Source organism: Amia ocellicauda, chromosome 6 (genome assembly GCF_036373705.1).
Source record: "Amia ocellicauda isolate fAmiCal2 chromosome 6, fAmiCal2.hap1, whole genome shotgun sequence".
NCBI classification, from domain to species: domain Eukaryota; kingdom Metazoa; phylum Chordata; class Actinopteri; order Amiiformes; family Amiidae; genus Amia; species Amia ocellicauda.
This window is the reverse complement of record NC_089855.1, coordinates 7,800,463-7,820,593: the sequence shown is the minus strand read 5'-3', so window position 1 is coordinate 7,820,593 and position 20,131 is coordinate 7,800,463. Positions and strand designations below refer to the sequence as shown.

General features: G+C 43.5%; 1 protein-coding gene across 1 annotated transcript in view; it reads right to left on the bottom strand.

Annotated features, from left to right (window-relative positions):
• edar (ectodysplasin A receptor) overlaps positions 1 to 20,131 on the bottom strand; it is a 36,601-nt gene that overhangs the window by 7,918 nt on the left and 8,552 nt on the right. The window contains exons 2-8 of the mRNA XM_066705985.1: positions 14,459 to 14,524; positions 12,743 to 12,865; positions 8,839 to 9,020; positions 3,787 to 3,872; positions 943 to 1,026; positions 520 to 645; positions 101 to 175 (exon numbers count right to left, since the gene is read on the bottom strand). Coding sequence (XP_066562082.1) covers positions 101 to 175; positions 520 to 645; positions 943 to 1,026; positions 3,787 to 3,872; positions 8,839 to 9,020; positions 12,743 to 12,865; positions 14,459 to 14,509 — 727 coding nt within the window. The 5' untranslated portion in view covers positions 14,510 to 14,524. The remainder of the gene's footprint in view (positions 1 to 100; positions 176 to 519; positions 646 to 942; positions 1,027 to 3,786; positions 3,873 to 8,838; positions 9,021 to 12,742; positions 12,866 to 14,458; positions 14,525 to 20,131) is intronic.

The following is a 20,131-nucleotide window of genomic DNA, read 5'->3' as shown; positions in this document are numbered from 1 at the left end:
AGTTGCTTGGCTGTCCAGACAAAAGCGTACGGCTAAATATGTTACTGTTTTTGAAGCCCCCCCTCGCCCCTCTCTCTCTCGGGGGACTCCACTCACTTACCTTGAACCTCTTTCTTGTCTTCTTGCTTGTTGGTCTGAGCCTCGACGGTCTTCACTGAGGGACCAGAGCAACATGCTGGCAAAGAGACGCAGAGAATGTGTTTATTCATTAATTTAAAGCTCTTATGGATACCGATCAGACAAAATAACCAATTATAGCTGTAGTAGTAGTAGTAATAATAATAATAATAATAATAATCCCTCTCCTAAAAGCCCTTACTGCTCACTACATCAAGGGTCACAAAAATATTAACCGAATGGAACAAATCAAACCAAAAAACAACAACTTTCTCCAAATATTCAGACAAGTTTCTGACCAGTAAGCAGTTTTTTGTTAATCTTCTGTACTAAAATGATTCCTTTCACATGAGAATCACTGATGACAATGGAGTCCATCTCCAGCTGTGGGTTTGTTCTTACCTTGACTGTTGGGCTTGGCCTTCAGGATGTAGAACATGATGATCAGCACTATTGCGATGGCCATGATGAAGATGGTGGACATGGCTATGATCAGAGCAGTCGCCAGGTGCCCCTGCCCCGTCAAATCTGGGGAACAGACAGAGTCAAAAACACATCTGAAGCCCAGAGAAAGAGACGGTCCACTGTCAGCACAGGGGACACTAAAACAAGGGACAACTCAACTAGCAGAGTTACAGACTTTTTCGAAGTGTCATGAGCTACATATGATTAGGATCATTTATGGGCTGTGTAAATGACTCCATTGGGGTGTGGCTCTCCCTATGAGGAGCTAAGGGGGGTAGGGGGACAGACAGACAGACGTATGAAGAGCTCTTGATCCTAGCACAGCGTGTCTGGATCATGGCTGCTTGGTTGAACCCTCACCTTTGTGTGCGTGAGGGAACATGGTGGTGCTGGTGGAGGACACTGCCGGGGAAATGCCAGAGGAGCCGGGGGCCGAGCGCATACCTGCAAAACACACAACACCGTCACCGCCACGCTCGACTGCTCCTCACACCCGTCAAAACAGACGTCACATTTTGATTTCGCTCGGCAGGAAGAGACCCAACAAGCCGAGGACAGATATCTGCGCCGGTGGTAAGTTCACTTTTGCTCACGTCTTCCTACCAAAAGCAAAACTGAACTAGCCATGGTCGATTAAGAAATAAAGTGGTTGTGTCTCTTAAATCCTGGGCTCCAGGAGTCACTGTGCCCACGGCTGAGTTTTCACGCTGTCTGGTGTGGCTGAGGACCGGGTGTGGTTTAATCCGAGTGGACAGGGTCTAACATGAAACCTGATTCAAGGCTCTCTGTTTCTGGTGGAAAGGAAGTTGAAATATATCTCCTTCTTTGAATAATGATGCACCTCTTCTTGGCTCGTTACTTTCCTGCGAGTCATTTTCATTTAACTGGATTTCAAAAAATGTGTCGCAATCTCACTGCCAGTTCGGAGGCAGTATTTATTATTGATCTTGTTTCTTTTAATTCTCGTATCCTCAAAAAAAACATGAGTGATATTTTAAATGCATTTGACAGAGAGGTGGTCAACTCAGGAGCTCTGGGTTCAGTGCCAGAGATGTTTTAATTCTTATAGGAACCACCTGCTCACTTGGGACCAGACTCATCGCTCTGAAAACTGTCTCGTATAGACCGAGATGGACAGCGGAGGAGTGGAGGTTACGAATCTGCAGAGCAATTACCACAAGTAGCAACAAGTTCATATATATATATATATATATATATATATATTTGCCCTCTGTACTTTTAATTATTAGACACAAACTATGCAATATGTTTGTGTAATTTGCAAATTATCTGGCAAGCAGGAGCTCGCCCTCACCTCCAACAAGTAACTCCACGCTAAACTTTTTTTTTTTTTCTTGCTGTTTGGTATCATGAAAAGTTTTAGCATTTCATTAAAAACATCCCCCCCCCACGCTGGTTCAATCTCTCCTATGTTACAATTACACAAGTGTTGAAAAAGTGTATATAAATACATTACCAAGTTGTTAAGATAAAAGCAGGGTGATCCAATTATCGGGAACAAGATTTTACACTCGACAACCAGAGGCAGATTTCCATTTTTTTTCTTTCCACAAACTGCAAATGTTTCTCGGGGTTTTAGGTTACAGACAAATGGCGTCCTAATTTGGTTAGTTATAATCAGATTTTTGTGGCATTCGGGACATCTCTCCCGCACGAGGCCGACACGGGCAATACCACGCGAGATGTGCGTCTCCGAGGTTGGGCTCAATAGGAATCACGAGCAGTCTGCCAGTTCGCTCGTACCGTCCGAGATCTTTTATTAATCCAATTAATTAAAAAAAACCTTCAAAAGATGCAAGGGGGGCTCTGCCAATTCCTTGCTCAAACTAAAATCGCTAGCAAATGAGACGCGCTCGAGGTGCCAGTTCTACTTTGCAGATCTACGCGGCTCGTCCCTCAAAGACCCCTCACGTGCCACGCTTTCTTCTTTCTTCCTTTCTTTTAATATGTTTTTGCTTTCTCTCACACAGGGAGCACTTGTCGCCCTTCAGCATCTAAAAGACTTGTCACTCTCCCATCTCAATTGTTGGTAATGGCACTCGAGCGTGATCCCCCATCTGGTTTTGCTTCTCGAAAACCTGGCTGCTTTCATAAACATTCATAAAATCTTTCATAAATCTTCCCTGTGGAAAATGTGTCTTTGGTATACGGTCTGCGTTCAGTAAAAGCCCATTCTCCTGACAGCAGAAAGATGTTATTCTGAGAGGGACTGTAACCTTTCTGGAACAGGACGTAACTCTCATTTTTATTTGTTTTTCAAAGGGGGGAGCGGGCACTTTGATAAGATCTCGCAAGTGATGTTGTTTGAAGAACGTGTGGCAGGAAATGTGATACAATCCATATTTGTGACAGCACTGCGGGATAAAAGCTTTTCCTTTACAAGTGTGTAATGAACACGGATCACAGCAGGAACATTTGCGTTACATTTTCACTTTGGGAAGCATGTGGGACTGTATGACATCATTTACAGAGATCGTTTATGTTATGTGGGTGGGTATGGGGTTGGAGGGGTTCTTGAAAAGGAGTGCCACAGCAGTTACTCGAAAATATGAGGGGTAAATATAATCATGCAGTTCTGGACCATGGTAGTTGAATGTGTAGATGCAACCCAAACAAGGCCATCTGGAGAAATGGCTCTGTTCTGTGTCAGGGTGGCCTGGCATTTCTTTCTCCGGTCTCATGGCTCCAAGATTTCGACAGAATTAATGAGTGTGTCAGGGAAGTTATGAATGATCTGTCAATCACATTCCCAGAGCCAAAGAGAGGGGAAAAAAACAACCCCGGTCCGGCGCGGGAGACAAATCCCAGACACACGGCTTCTTTCATCGGTTTATTGATGACCTGCCATTTGGGCGGCTAAAGATACTACCTATACTTGGCATCCGTGAATCATTCATTTGATCACAGGAATATGGCGGCCTTGAACTGTTGAGATTGAGATTAATGTATTTTTGAGCGGAGCATGTCTGAGCATCTGTAGATGGTAGAGAGCCATCACAGAGCTAGCTTGTCTTCCATGTACTCTGCCTCCCCCAGTGATTGCGTTTCTCACTACAGAATACACACTCTCTCACACACACACACACACACACACGCATCTAAGGAACACAAGCAGAGGTAGGAGCGTGGTGGCAGGACTGAGCTCCCAGCGCCTGGGTGTGGTGACAGGAGCCTGACACTTACACTCCTTGGTGTTGCGCGGGGCATTCTGGCACGAGTGGCACACCATCCCGTAGATGTTCTGCGGGCCGTTCTCGGGGATGTAGTATCTACAAGATAGAGAAACACAAGGCTTACATCAGCATACATGATGTGTGAATCAGTCAACGTTTCCAATGGCAGAGGAATTCAATGGTGGAAAAACACAGGGAGGAGGTGCCATTTGTTTCGTCCTGTTCTTAGTATCACTGGGAGTACCGCGTGAGTCCTACAGGCCAGCTGAAATCCAGTCTACCCTTCTGTTCTGTGCGGTGACTGGTGGAGCTCGGTTCAGTTGTGTTATTAGCTTCCAGTTTATAGACACTAATGCCATGGCACCACTGAACACAATTCTTTGAAACAACAACTCCTGAAACCCCGAAACCTTTACGCTTGATAGCTGCCATGTTTCTCTGTGAGGGTTCATCTGTTTCAGAGTTAGAACTGAACAGAAAAACAATCACAGATGCTTCACTTATCACCTCACGAGGACTAATAAATTGAGATAGTGGTGCTTTGAGTTTCTGGGAACTGCGGTAGGATCGTGGATCAGCCCACAGCTGTGCCGCCGGCATCCTCCCACTAGCACGCAAGCCGGGCTGTTTGGCAAACCAGGACTGCACTTCAAAATGGCATTCAGGCGTTTATAACACACTCACAGAGAGAGACATCGGCTCAGATTGACGAGAGAAACCTGATGTCGATCACTGATAGGCCGTGTGAACCCTAGTGCCTAGTGCTTGTTAATTACACTTACTATTCCATGTTCTCATGTTGTAAAGTTTGCACACCTCTGTCCACGGCATTATTTAAATCACACACACACACACACACACCCTGCTCATTACAAACCCTCACAGCGCCCCAGAGCCTCTTACAACCAGACAACAAGAGATAAAATTAATGGGCTCCTTTTGTTCGCAATTTAGTTTTCATTAAATGCAGAATTGGCAATTATCTCTCCCCTTTTGCGAGTTGATTGTCTCGCACTGGCTCCTCGGGGGCAAACTGAGCCGAACCAACAAGTGCTCTAAAGGAGGGATTTCCGAGTCCTCAAGAGGTCCATAAAAATGTAGATGCAGGTCTTAGGATTAGGGTTCACAGAGCAACGGTGGCCCAAACGGACTCCAGACTCATCAAAAAGTAATTGCACATTTCCTGGCTGCCTTGGGATTCGTTTTGATAATTAACTGTAAATGGAAGACCTTTATCCAGGCGGTAAAACCCAGAGAAATATAGAATATGAGAGGATTTCTAATTGAGCTCTGCAGATAAAGACGAATGTTTTTACATTACTGAGGCCTGAACCGCAGCCAAGTGCAAAAGGTTAATGTGATCGATCGTAAAACGCACAAAAAAAATCATAGCATGGCTTTTTCTCCTTGCTGCGAGGCATAGCCCTTTAACTGGAGCAATTAATCAACCGCTGGGAACCGGTTACTCACTAGAGACACCTGAAAACAGTCCTTCTGTCTGTTACACCGTTTCAGGGCTCTCACTTTCCAAGAGACTGTAAAGATTAGACTGATGAGTGTGTGTGTGTGTGTGTGTCTATATCTATCAATATATTTTTTTATAAATCAGTCACAGCCAAAAGAAAAGGAAAGCCCTCATCTATATAGATGCTTGTCAAAACAGAAGCCCAACTGCAGACCGTTCTCAAACAATTTTGATTTGGGGTCGATTTTATTTTCTTCCACACTAACCACTCCGCCCTGGAACAGCCCCAGCCCGGGGGGACAGGTCTCTGGTCTGTGTAACAGCCAAGCCGGCCGCATCGAGGGCTCCCGGCTAGAGCCGTTTAACTGTGGTGAAAAATGACACAGGCCCGGTGCCAAACACGGAGAGCACACGCCCCACTTCAGGGGGAGATTTGTGTTGGCTGCCCGGAAGCTGTGTACCCGAGCAAGTGCGACTTTCCACTGCGCCCAGACCGTCCATCTTCACACACAGGAGGCCTCTGGTTTCCCGATGAGGAAAGCTGTTATTTACCGTCTTATAAATGTCACAAAATAGAAGTCCATACCAGTAAAGTAAAACGAATAAATAAATGCACTGTCCGACAGCACTGCTGCTCTCGCAGTATCTTCACACTCCAGGTTCGACATCAACCACAACAATCCCGCTCATAAATTATTGTATTTGTTTTCCAGTTATAGCAAGTAAGGGTGTTTAGCTTGGCAAATCATTTAGCAGCTTACCTTTCATGCTACCAATGTCTTCACTGCTATTATTAGTAGCGTATGATATGTGGCGGTAATTTAAAAGTTTTATCGCAGGTTTTTTTAATGATGACATCAACACGATTTTAAGAAGTGAAATCAGACAATATGCACCGACTGCGGAGCCAGAGTGTAAATCTGTCGGGAATCAGCGCTGCTTCTGACGGCTTGGCAATCGAGCGGGTATCAAACAAAAGCTAATAAATCTGCAAATTTCCAGAAGCGGATTATCACGCAGTGCCATTTATTTGATGAAACAAAATAATCAATTTTTGAATATATTCATCCTTTTTTGGTTGTTGCACAAAATGCAGTGGCATTTCTCAGTCGTTTGTCAAAAAAACGTGCTAGTCACCGTGTCTGGGAGTAAGCAGAAAAAAGTAAGCGTATGCAAATAAAGTAACAACCGAGACCTGGGGCTGTAGAGACCTGTGACCCCAGTCGCTGTGCTTTCTACTTTCTTTAACAGAAACACACGGTTGAGCTGCCGAACCAAAGAATACCGACTCCATATTGTCCTCGTCTGTTGCTCGGTGTGGAGAGGAGGCAGTGACATCACCAGCCCGGTCTCCGGTCTCTGAGAGGCCAGCCGAGGCCCAACAAGGCACATTATACCACGATGATACCCATCCCGAGATGATGATGTCAGTTTCACTTATCATCCCCTCTTAACGTGCGTGTGAGTCACGCTGGGCCCCACAAAGCCTGAAGTTTGGCGTCCTGAACCATCGCAGACATTTGCAGCATGCGTTTTCGAAGGGGGCGTGTGGAGAAGCTGGCCCTGAGTGCTTTTGAAAGCCTGATTGATGTCAGTGCATCATTTCATTCCTGGTTTTTACAGGTGCTCAAAAGTGGATACGTGACATGTTTTATTTAAACCTCTGGAATGGAGTTTAAGATGCCTGAAGGCAATTTTTTATTTTTTTATTGCTTTTCCACCCTTTTGCATATCTTTACCTCTCCATTCAAGATCATAGGGAATGGCTCTTATTATTCAGGTATGAGGGGTCAGCGTGACTGAGCAGCAACAGAGATAGATACACAGATATGTAGAAGTTTAAACCAGCTGCTTATAGAGCAGAGCATGAGATAAGGGCTGCAGCGCTGAACGTTTTCCAGCTCATACCCCTGCCGCTGCACATGCTACACCGAAAGCCTCGTGCTTCCCCTCCTTGCGGCCGACCCCTGCCGCACACTGCAACCCCCGGGATACCAGGCAGGCTGTAATGAGGGGGGTGTCGATAACTGCCAAACCACAAGCACAAGTGCAAAGCCAAAGATACGTGTAGCGCTCTAATGACAAACAGAGCGGCTGTTCAAAATCTCCTGGCGCGGTAATGACTCGAATCACAGTGTAACTGAGGTCAGTCCCATTTTCTTTAATTGGTATCTCAGTACCAATTGTGTTTTTATTACTCCAATCTTACTACTTGTCCTGGAATAATGACTGGAATCTAATAAGATATACTGAAGTAATTACTATAATTCAGAAATAAGCAACATAGATGCCAGTCTGTAAGTATTTTATGTATTCAGAAACAAACAGCAACCATGCAAACAAACCACGCAAACCCTAAACACACCTACAAATATATTCCACAAGGTATAAGAAATAATATATTACCAAAATACTGGATAAAAAAAGTTCACCAGACTGTTTGTGAGATGAAAGTGGCTTGTGCATGGCTTTTCAGAGGTGCTTCGTGGGATACGGTCCCATTTCCCCTCAACACCGTGTCCAGTTCATCCCAGAAGGACTCTATGGGACTGAGGTCAGACGGGCCACCCTCAGGACACACTGTCACTGTGACTCCCCTGCGTAATGCACTCAGATCTGCAAGGCTGCATTGATACGATGTACAAGGCCCTCAGCACACAACTCAACCGCTACACAGTTGTGAAAAAGATGAATTGCTGGTTGCTCTTCACACAAGTGACTGCCAATCTGGGGTTTGTGTACCGTTAGAAGCTTGTGTTATAGTGCATGTCAGTGTCAGGAAAATCTCCGAACTGTTATTCCCCACCCTGCTGCTGGAGAGACTAGAAAACGATAGCCCTGAAGTTGTGCAGTTAATTGTTCGCTACAGCTGGTATGCAGTGAATATAAATAACATTTTCCGCAAAGAAAAACAAATATGTGTGTTCTCCAGGTGTGTGTGTGTGTGTGAGAGAGAGAGAGAGAGAGAGGGGGAGGACGCTCAGTGAATGTGGTGGAGACCGCAGCTGTGGCCGCGCGGATGGGCGTACCCTGCGGTGATGTCACCACGGTGGGGTGGCACCGCAGCAGGCGGCAGGGTGGTCCTCTCGTCAGCGATACGGACATCTGCTCCTTAATTGGCTGTCAGTGTTTGCAGCCAAGACCCTGACAAAGCGCATGCCATGCTGTAGGGCCCGCCGCTTGATTTGCCCCCTTTTCTCTCTCTCTCTTCTATGTGGTCCTTTAATAATTTCTAATTAAGTATAAATGTAAGAGTTTTTGTGAGACCCCCCCAACCCCCGCGGCACGTTCAACTGTCCTCCATTGCTACACGAAAATACAGTTATTTTCTATCTCTCTGTTTTTATCCCACAGAATACATTTGGGAAAATTAAAACGGAAAAACACAAACCAACAAACAAGCAGTTCTGTGTTTTTTTAATCCCGTGGCGGAGGGTGTTTTAATCAGGCTTCCCTCTCATAGGCAGCTAGTTACCCAGACCCTGACCATCTATTCCTATTTTCCAGACACCTCAAGTAACGCGCGTTCCGTAACACATTAAACAGAGATGCAAACAATGTATGAAGCCTGCGGCGTGAGTAAGAGGATGGGCCTACCCTGGCAGACAGGGCCCGCACTCTGCGTCACTGTCCAGGGTGCCGGGGGTCAGCACGGTGGCCCGGTACAGGGCATCGCAGTCTTTGTGCCGCCGGCAGATCTCGTACTTGCCCTTGGAGAACTTCCCGGCCGGACACGGCACACAGTCGTAATCCTCGTCCCGGACACCGTAGCCACAACTCTGCAAGAAAGAATCAGCGGAGATCAGCGACCAGTGATTTTCTCTCTAAATGTACACAGCCCTGGACTCGGTGCTCCCTGGCTCTGTTCGGCATGTGGACAGCAGATGTTCGGAGTATGCGTTCGAGACATTTCAATATGAAGTACAGGACATGGCACAACAGTCCCTACATTTAGAAATCCTAACATATTTCTCTTCTTCTCTTTTTCCCCTCGGCGTCTCCTTGTTGATCGTTTGGAGATACATGGTTTTCTACCACAGTCTTCAGGGTCCCCTTAAAGAGACTTCAAGAGCTATTTGTAAACCAGATGTAGAAACATTTACTGAAGCTACTCTTGGCAAGAAACATAATGTATAATGGCACTGGCTAATTAATAATAGGGCCGTGCATTGTACTGGAGAAGCATGAAAAGGCTTTCTTGATCCATTCGTTTTCGTTACCCGCCACTTGGTGACGTGACTAACGGCACATTTCGGCGTTTGTGTTTATCATATCAACAGCCATTTTACTTCCGTCAAGCCTCTGCCAGATAACTTTTTATGATTCCTGTTCATATCAGTCACTGTGTTATAAAGAAGACACTTGAATATCGATCCAAATCTGTTCCTCGGTTCCCTACATGACAAATCACAGAACCACTGGAACTCCCGAGATCGAAAACAGATTGCAGCTCCGCATAATCCGTTTCCCATCTCGTCATGTTTTTAATTAATGAGTATGTTCAGCAGAGGAAAAAAAAAGTAACGCTTGGTAAATGTAATCCCATAATTACTACTTTTCCACGGCTTCAGATTGGATTTAACCCTTGTCATTTCTCAAGTCTTGTTAGGATTCCTCTTTCGGTAAACAACACTAGTGTGGTACATACAGGTTGTATTAAATGAAAACTGTGCCAGGAAATAGGTAGACCAGCATTTGAAGATTCTTTTAAGTCTAATTTTAAATCCCTAGATAAGAACAGTTGCTTACAAAAGTCTGTACAGACATATCTGAGCTCCACACAATTACCTTCAAGGTGTTTATTAGTACTGTTTTGATGCAGAAAGTACAATTCAGATGTGTAGTTGTTTGAACTGGCCAATCACACCAAAGTGTCAGTTGTATTGTCTCCTCAACAGATATCTTGGTGAACAAAAATAATACTCTGAAGTGATCGGAAAGACATCACCTAACTGGGCCTGCGGTTTCAGTGTGTTTCATTGTCTGCTCTCTCTGGACAATAAAGGGTTTCCCTGCATCTGGCTTCTCCATTTCCGTGCCCTCTCGTTTTGTGGGTTAGTCCAGCTTTCAGAGCGCTGCTGGAGTCGGCGTTATTCATTGCTCTGTGAAGACAGATAATGAGGTCGACTCAGACGCTGAGCTAGACGTCTGGACGATAACCCACGCGGTCTCTTCATTTCTTTGTTTCAAAGTCCTCCAGCTACAACTGTGAGGATATGTTTCCTCGGTCACTGTTTCCTTCAATAAAACTCACGAGGTGCATAAAGGCAGATTTTAAATGAAGACAACAGAACAGACTGATACAGGGGATGCTTTTATCGTGGACTGGGTTATTAAAATCGGGATGTTCTTCTGTTGTTTTAAGCTTCAATAAATTGTAGCTCTTAAACTGAACAGAATAATATTCAGAGGATTTTTCCATATATATATTTGCATTTTTTACAATTTAAAGCTGTACTGTGTCTGGATCAAATGTTCCTGTTTTAAAGTTTAAACACAGCGTTTAGCCAAAGGATATAAAACTCCAGGATCAACAATAAGACAAAGTGCCACAACTGATTTTGAATGTCATGCGTTTGTTACTGATGAGCACTAAATTGCAGAGCCCCCTGCTTAGTTTAATTCAAATCATAAAACCGCTTTATAACAATGTATGACCTCTCCAATAAATGCGGCGTCTGTGATCTCTAACGTGAACCTGATTTCTGTTGATCTACAGTTTATCGGAGAGGCTTTTCGGTCTGGTTTTCAGTGCCTGTGCCTCGTGGCTTTCATTATATCTCGCATCTTCATTGTTCAAGAATGATTGGATCCCTTATTGGAAATACCAGCGACGTTACCAAGTGCTGAAGTTTAGGAGTGGTCAAGTAAAAGCAGAGACATGCCTTTTGTGGCAATGTCAGATCCAGGGAATTCTCCACCCCAGGGGAGCAACATGTACTTCCACAAGATAAAGACGGGCTGAACGCAGCTCTGAGGGAGACAGTTTGTGCTGCGTTTCTTAGATATAATTAAGAGAATGGTGCAATTAAAGGTTTAGAAAGATTAATTAAGGATTGAGTTTAAACATATTGGAGAACTCTATAATAGTTAGTTTACATGTAGTACTCAGTAGAAGCAGTACTTTTATTAAACGGTTAACAATCCCTTAGGCTCCAGTGAAGCCCTTGTCTTCCTACTTGGCGTCCCCCAGAGACAAAGCCGTCTGTGTGAATATATTCCTTGTTGCTCCTCATCCGGGTACGTAGGGGGAGACATTCTCCACAAGTGGGTGGTTTGACATAATAGGAATAGTATTCGCAGGTACGGTTACCTCTGATGGTAATAGTACACAGCATCCCACATTAAAACAGAAACATGATAAAAGGGGCAAGTAAAAAAAAAAAAAACAGCCAAAGAAGAGAAAACATTAATCACGGCTCCCACTGACACAGCTAGCGGAGAAGAGAGGCGGAGGGCGGGAGATGAAAACCTCCTGGTTTATGACTAAGTCTGCTTTTTAATTACCACTGCCTTTCATCACTGAAGAATAAGGAAGCATTTGATGTTAAGGTGATGTTTGAAAGTAATTTTAAATACAACAAAATGTCCCCCCCCCTCCCCTCCGCCACATTACAGGACATAAAAGGATGCCTTGTTTGATATCAAGATTATTACAGAAAATGCTGCTTGATAACTTGCATTTAAATGTCATAAATCTGATATCTAAGTCGCTTTAGATTAAACAGAGAATGTTTGAAGAGAGAGGATGTTCGTACAGCTGGTTGGCAACTGGAAGAGGCCGGGGTTATATTTGAATGGCGGTATTGTACCTGCAGATGCATTAAAACAGACAAATAGGTCTGACAGAATCTGTATCATACATCCTTCCTGGGGAAGCATGATGTTTGTCAGTATTTCCTTTCCAAAAACTTTGATTCCTGACTGTTTGTGACAATAACTCTTTTGTGAACGAATTAATGAATGAATGTGTAAAATGTAAAAATCACATCCTATCCTATTATTAGATGCTTCCTAAAAACTCAATAAGATCGAATTAAAAAGTCACAACTATGAAATAATGAGATTAAAACACTCACAAAGATGCTCCAGTCTAGTGCTGTCTAAAACATTTATCTCATTTGAAAAATGATTGAAATAGTTCATGCTCTTATGATACGAGACTGAAGGCAAAAGGGTGTCAAGAAGGTGGTTAGCATCTCACGGCTGCCTTGGCTGAACACTGTGCCGATCTCAACGAGGAACTCTGCGAAAATGTTTTGTCGTAAAGCACCTGGACACTGTGTGAGTTTATTCTCCAACCTGATTGGTCATGCTTGGACCAAGAGCTTTTATGTCACATTTATTTGTCCCTTTGAATCACACAATGAAAATGTGAAAACACAGAAATACAAAAACAACCTTCCACTAGGAATTGAAAACCACCAGCTCGGAAATGGTCTGGACCAACACATCACACAATCAGACTATCACCACGGGGCAGACTGGCCCGCCGCCTCACCTGGTTGGGCTCCTGGCCGGGCTGACACTGCGGACAGGCCTGGCAGCTGCCACTCGTGTGGTTGTAGAACTCGTTCTCTCCACAGCTGGAGTACTCGGCCTGCAAGAGTGGGAGCGTAGACACCTGGGAGAGAGGGAGTGAGAGAGGGAGGAAGAGGGAGAGATGACCGGTCAATGACTGAGCAGAAAAAGCAGAACACCTCATTGGAAGGGTTTGTCTGTTTGTCTTTTTCTTTAAAATAAAATGACATTTCATTTGTAACATATTGTCTTCCAGAGGCTAATTTAAGAGTGTCCACAGAGTGCGTTTCTGTTTGTGTAACATAAGCAGTCTATGTTGGCTTACCTGCATTTCGTGAAGGTTTAACTACCAATAAAATAAACCTAATAATGATAATAAATAATAATTATGTATATATATATATATATATATATGCTATTTGATGTTGGTAAGTCTGAGACAGTCTGTATTTTAATTACTAAGCGCACTTCTTGATAGCAATCAATAGCTCATTATTTCTTTTTGATTTTGATCTTTGAAACGAAATTATGGATAATTTGCGGTAAATACTTTCAACTTGTGGTTAAAAAACAATAATTCCTGTACCAGTGAAAGGGACAAAATAACCTCTTGTCAATGTTTGAAGGTGTGAGGTTTCATATCTTGTTGGCCTAGAGCTATCGAAAACATAATTACAGGCTTAATGAAATAATTAAATGAAGAAAAAAAAGACTGCAAACTTAATTCTGTGTTGCAGCATGCGCATTGTTTTAAAAGACAGCGGATGAACATCTTAAATGGCTTTTAATTTATTCATTTCATCCTGTTTTGTTTATCCTGACCGATGCAACAGTAATGCTTCCCCTAAGGGACGCCAGCTGCCCGTGTCCGAGAGCGGACTGTAACACATATCACACTCGACAACAAAACAAATCAAGAGCAGAGCAGCATTAAGGCCCAACGCTTCAGAGAAAATACTTCTTATGAATAGTATAGTCCCATGATTTATTGCGATCAAAAAGGAAAAGCGAAAATAGGCTGGAAGACTGAAATGCTAAACAATTCATTATTAATTGAATACACAAAATTAAACTGTGATTCATTTAAAAGCACATCACCGAGCCTCCATTGGACTTTTTGATGATTTTCTACAGTCAGATCATAAGCAACCAGAAGTATAAAAACCCGTCTGTCAACAACGTCTCTCGTGACAGAGTTGGAACACAGTGTGAACATATCTGTGAAACTCTTTGTCGTAGAGCTGCAGCCATTATCCCTGAAGGAGAGACGGTGATGGAGGCCTGGCTACAGGCTTCAATTAGAGGGGTTTAAACCCAAATCCCTGGACCGCTTTCTGTGCAGCGGAGCGAGTGCACAGCTGTGGTTCCCACTAAAGAGCGGTTAATACGCCGCTAACCCAGATTAATCCTGGGCCTGGAAGAGAGACAACTCAAGAGGTATAATTAAGAGAGAGAGTGCAGGAAAATTAACTCCTGGGAGCCGTGCCAAAGAGTTTACGCACGTCTCAAATGAGCGAGGAACTGATGGTGGGTCAGAAATGTACATTTTTGTAGCAGCCGAGTGGAGACGACAAAGAGTCTGGAACTAACTATCTGTGTGTTCCATTTGGAGCCGTCTATTTCAAAAGTGAAAAAAAAGACCATAAAAATACAAAGGGTTAATTCTACTTTTAAAAACACAACAGTTGTAACTCACCAACAGGAACGAGAGGAAATGGGACCTTCTGGATTCTCCCTGCTGCATCATTCTCCCGTCTTACCCCTGGGACAGGCAAAATAGACAAAGAAAGAGGAGGAAGAAAAAAAAAAACAGGTATGTGAATTAATGAAGATTGCTCTCGCGGGTCCCGTGTTGTAGCCGTGCAAGTATTGACACGATCCCCAGTTATGTTCTGCATGCAGAGAGGCAGCTCGTACTGTGTCAGAGAAACGCTCTGTCCCCGAGCCAGCGTTATGGCATGCGGCCTGCACACCTCCATGAAAGGAGTCTGATACGTTGCTCTCTCCCACCCCCTCTCTCCTTTCTCCTCTCTCTGGTGTCTACAATCCCACTTTTGCAGGAGGAATGTTCCAGCTGCGGAGAGTCTCTCAGACCTGGGGCTGGATGCAATACAGACAGCGCCACAGATATAGGGGCCACCTGGAAGATCGTTGGGGAGTTGGGGCAGACCAAGCTGGCTGTCTTAAGAATTTGAAGAGCCAGGCTGGGCAGGCAGGGGGTCCAGTAACTCATGGATTCAGGATCTGGCTGGATTTCAGCTATTATAGCCGGCAGTGTGATCTGGACACATCTGGGCTGGTCTGAGGCGTGGGGGAGGTCCTGTGTGCCACTGACAGCCTCGATCTCTTATCAGTTTCTATCGCAGGAGTGGTGGGGTTGTTGGTTGTTTTAATGGTTTAAAAATATCTGTCATTTGGTAACTGGGGGACGGGGTGGAGAGGACTCTGTGTGATTGATCGCTGGGTTTTTCACTCTGCCGTGCTGCACTGCACCATGCACCGTGGGTAATTTGTGGATTGGCTCTGTTGCTGCTTGTGGTTGTTTTTGCTGCTTTGCACTGAGGACTTGATTTTGGAGAATATTTCAAAGGAGAGAAAAAAAAACTCTCTCTCTTTCTCTCTCTCCCCCTCCCCTCTCTCTAACACTCACTCCATCGCTCTGTCAGAGTCACTCCACTAAAACAGAATGATGGAACGTGCAGGAATGGGCTACAAATGCGCAGTTAATTAATTGTGGGATAAACAGATTAGGACGTTATACAGAACATCAGGGACTTAATTAGATCTCGGTTAAGGCATCACTGTGACCGTGACTCAGAGTTTCTGATCTGGCAGTAATGACTCTTTGACAAATGCACATCCCGGACTGGAGTATCTGCACTACGGCCAGGCGTGTGGAGACTTTGGCACTGGATGGCCATCGATAGAGAAGCTGACCATCACCTCTGAGTTTGCATCACCTCTGGGTTAATGGTTAAGGGGAATCTTTATAGTTTACTTATGGCTGAATCTTTGTTTAGCAAGCTCTTAAAAAATATATATTTGTTAAAATAATTTAGTATAAAGATTAATATTTGTGAATCGACTGTTTCAAATGTAAGGTGAAGGGTATATATTTTCTATATATACATATTTCTGTATATTATGTATAATTTCTAGCATGCAAATTCATGCACAGGCATACATTGTACTGTAACAGGCTTTGTGTACTGTGGGTGTATACATCAAAATCAAAGGGTAGAAATCTCATACCCGTGTGCTCTTGAACTAATTGTGTTAATCTGTTGTAGACCGTGCCCATCTACAGAAGAAGCTGTGCCCAGACACACGTGGGTCTCTATAGTCAGTTTTCAGCAGAGATATTGGCAGCTAGTTCATGTTGGGGGAGTGCAAAAGATGTCCAATATTAAATAGTTATTTGGTCCATCAAAGCTCCCTCACATCCCATAATCAAAATGCTTCTTACACAAGAGTTGTTGTGGACTGGATTACAAGAGACACCTTGGCAATGTCTGCCCTCACCAATTCACAACCAACATTTACTGAGTTTCCTGTCTTAGTGTACAAAAGTAATGGGCTTAATTTCCAATGCACCTCTTGTCAACAGTTTTACACACTGGTATTTGTAAAGTTGTTTTAATGACACTTAAAATAAACTTTAATGATTGTGTTTCTCAATTTTCTGTTTAACAAGACAACTAATGTATTGTTCACCCAACAGTTCCAAGTAACCGCTCCATGGCTCTATTTATACTGCCTGGGAGCCGCTCACAATGCGATAATTAAAACTGCACACAGATAATGTCAAGACTGTATCAACAGCCCAGGAGTTTCATTCACTACTTTCCGTTCGACTCAAACTAGTTATGACAAGTGACTTAAGTGGAGTGCCGCATCAAGCGCTTTGCCAAACCCAGCCCCATCACAAACACGGCAATGAAAAGAAACCCCCCAAATCCTTAAAAAAAGAAAGAAGCCAATTCTGATTCATTTGGAAGAGAAGATAATAGATTTAATGATGTTTCTAAAAACAAGCACCTTGAAAGTGGCGGGAGGCGATATGGTGTAACTCCAAGATCCTCCCTATGCCCCTCCCGTCTCCCTTTACCTACAGGAGACTAGGTTTTACTGGAACCAACCCAGGAGTTTAATAACAGTGGGTTTGCATTTCTTTCATTACAGTTTAAATAATGGCTTCACATTAATTGGAACGAGACCATTTTATGAAACAGTTTGCAGACCTATTGACAGTCATAAGGTAACAAACCACATAGGAAATGCACAGTAGCACTCTGCATTATGGGAAAGAATTACAATATTACGGTTTAACTCCTTGTGTTTTTGTTGCTAAGTACAGACAATTAAACCAAACAAACAGGAAAACTCTTTCCTCCTGGAAGACTTGTATTTCAAAGAAATACTGGAGGGGGAACAAATGTACAGAATTATAATTCAAGATACCAAGTGAAAAGTAAGTAAATAATAGATGAATGGGCAATGTATTTTTAAAATGTGTTCTCAGCAGAAAGATAGATAAATAAGGAGCGAAACCAGTTCAAAGGCTCAACATATGTAAAGGCCCTAATATGGCCATTTTGGATAGAGGATAGACGCTGCTAAAAATCTGACTGAGAAAGGCTGGCGTTTGTGAATCTATAATCATAAGTCATCCTGAAAATACACCACACTAAACTGGACTGGATCCTAAAAGTGAGTTGTCTCTTCCAGTGCATATAATTAATAGAAACCACTGGCACAGAACATGAAGCGCATCGGTGCGGCTGTAAATACGCGGATTAATTTCCTCTGGCCAAAAGTCCTAGCTGACACAATGCAGACTCTCGAGCTACCTGTTGCTGCCGAAATGTTTACGTCACCGAGAGACGGCGGCCGGTGGATTCACAGCAGACCTCGTATCTTGGCTTACACTTCAACATGTCCTTACTTTTATTTTGTAAGATGGTGCAGAGTTCTGAAGCTGTAATGCCGCCCCGGTTCGTTACAATTCATATTGGCACTGCGCTTATAGTTATACACTTTGCGTACTTCGCAAGAGTTTGTTAAACCGAGTTTCAGCCCAGAGCACATACTGGCACATAATATTAAGAGAGGGAAGGCTGTGAACAGCAAAAAGAAGCCAAGTCGCTGTGTGTTTAATCATCCCCTGCCCCTTTGGGTAGTACTCTCGACCCAGTTTAATAGTCAGAGCAGTTCTGACCTGCTGTAGCTCACTCCCCTCCCAGCTGTATAGTCCAACATCCAACTCCCCCTTTGCTTCACAAATCAAAATCACTGGTCACCATAACATAGCTATAGTCTTTCTGTAGAAGCTGTTAACAGGCCAGTAGTGAATCAAATATTGTGTGATTTTTTACTGTCTCCATTAATTACTTTCATTATACATATATATTTAAAGAAAATAATTAACAGACTACGTAAATCAGGTGGCTGTTTGATGTACAAAATGTATTTATTGTGATCTGGCATTATTTAGGCAATTCAGACTTAACATGGTATTACCAGCTGATTTAGAAATCCCACTACTAACATACATTAATGCATATTTAAGTAAGTAAATATTACACCTCTGTATTTCCAGTAGGAAAATACGCTGCACATTATGTTTAATAAATTGAGGAAGAAGAAAAAAACCAAACCCAATGAGACAGAGCGCTGGAAGAAGGACGAGAGATGGAAATGAGCGATTCCCAGTGATTGAGTCAGAAAGGTACCTGAGCTATCGGCCTGTTCACAAGCACCTTCCCCCTGACATGTGAGAGCGAGACCGCCGCTCGGCACGGGCCGGGCTTCAGCCCAGAGGAAGGCAGGGAGCGTTAGATATTGTTTTGCTGAATTGGTTGTGGGGGCGGCAAGGAGGATGCAAAATAGTGCTACAGTGAATTAGCAGCCTGGGTGGCGACCACTGCAATGTCATCCACGGTGGGAAGAGTCCTCCCTACTTCAAACAGACAGGTGTCGCTCACCGTTCCCTGGGACCTGAGAAACTGTGTTCGATCCCCGGCAACAACACTGCCAGCAGCACCGGCACTTTCGGCTTAATTTCTTCCTAAAAATATCAGAAGAACTAAAACACCAATCCCTCACCCATTCATCACTTCATGTACAAAGTTGGAACTCAGTCTTGGCCCACGGCACAAGGCAGCAATTTAATTTGTGTAGTTGAGCAATTCTTAACCCTATACTACCACTGCTGCATTACCAAACTTTATATATCGACAAAGAGACTTCAGCGGTTATCAAGATGTCTAATTCTCCGAGCCTGGAGTCTAACAGAGTGATCGTGACTTTTACGCCGCTGAGAGGAAGCGTTTGCTCAAACCAGCCTCTGTAGCACAAAAACAATCAACACGGAGCCGCCCTCGGGCTCTTCTCGAACGCAATTATTAATTACAGGAAATTAAGAGGGAAATCAAAGCTGTGGGTGGGCAGCTGCTGTTGAATCCGGTGATAACGCACACGCCTGTTGCCTCCAGGGTCACATTTCTGAAAACTGTTCAATCGTGGATTCACCGGGATTAGTACAGTAGTCTCCCTCATTAGGAACAGTAAAATATAGATTGAAAATGACTTTCTGTGAGGAAAAAAAGTGCAGGGATTAGAGAAAGATTGATCAAATGCATTGACCAGGAAGATGTCAACGTTTTTAAGTCACAGAAGTGGTAAAGTGAGGAACAAAATGACTTTGCTAGGCTATTAGACAGTACTAATAAACATACAAACTGGAAACGTATTTCTTTTCCCTTGACAGGGGAAGTGTGTGACATACATCTCTTTATCTAGATATAAGGTAACAATATAAATATGTTAGCTAACGTTTCTCTGGGGCAAATTACAGCATGCAAACTTGGATCACAGCGAAGTTATTTAAAAGCTCATCCGCTTGACTAGTTCTAGGACAAAAACACACCAGGGGAAAAAAGAAAGAAAGTCTTCTAGTGTTAACATTAGCAGATTAAAAGCGTGTTTGATCATACAACGAAGCAGCGGCAGCCAAGACAATTAGATTAATACAAGGGTTTTAACTATCCTCATAAAAATGTGCTGTAGTAAACCACGGTAAAACCACAATAATGTGTAGGAAAGTGCAATGAAACAATGGTAGGTCATGGAAAGGTATTTTGAACCATGATCCAAACCTACAGAGAACCATAGCAAAGCAATGTGATGTGCCTGCATGGTCAAACTTTTACAAACTGTGACAACGTATAATTTACAGTGGTAAATACAGGTACATTCACTGCTAGTGTGACCACCTGTCCACTGCCATCCTAATTGCTGTAATTAAAACACAATTATGTCAAAGTGCCTGTAACATTTTCTTCAACAGAACGGGGGGACACATACTTCT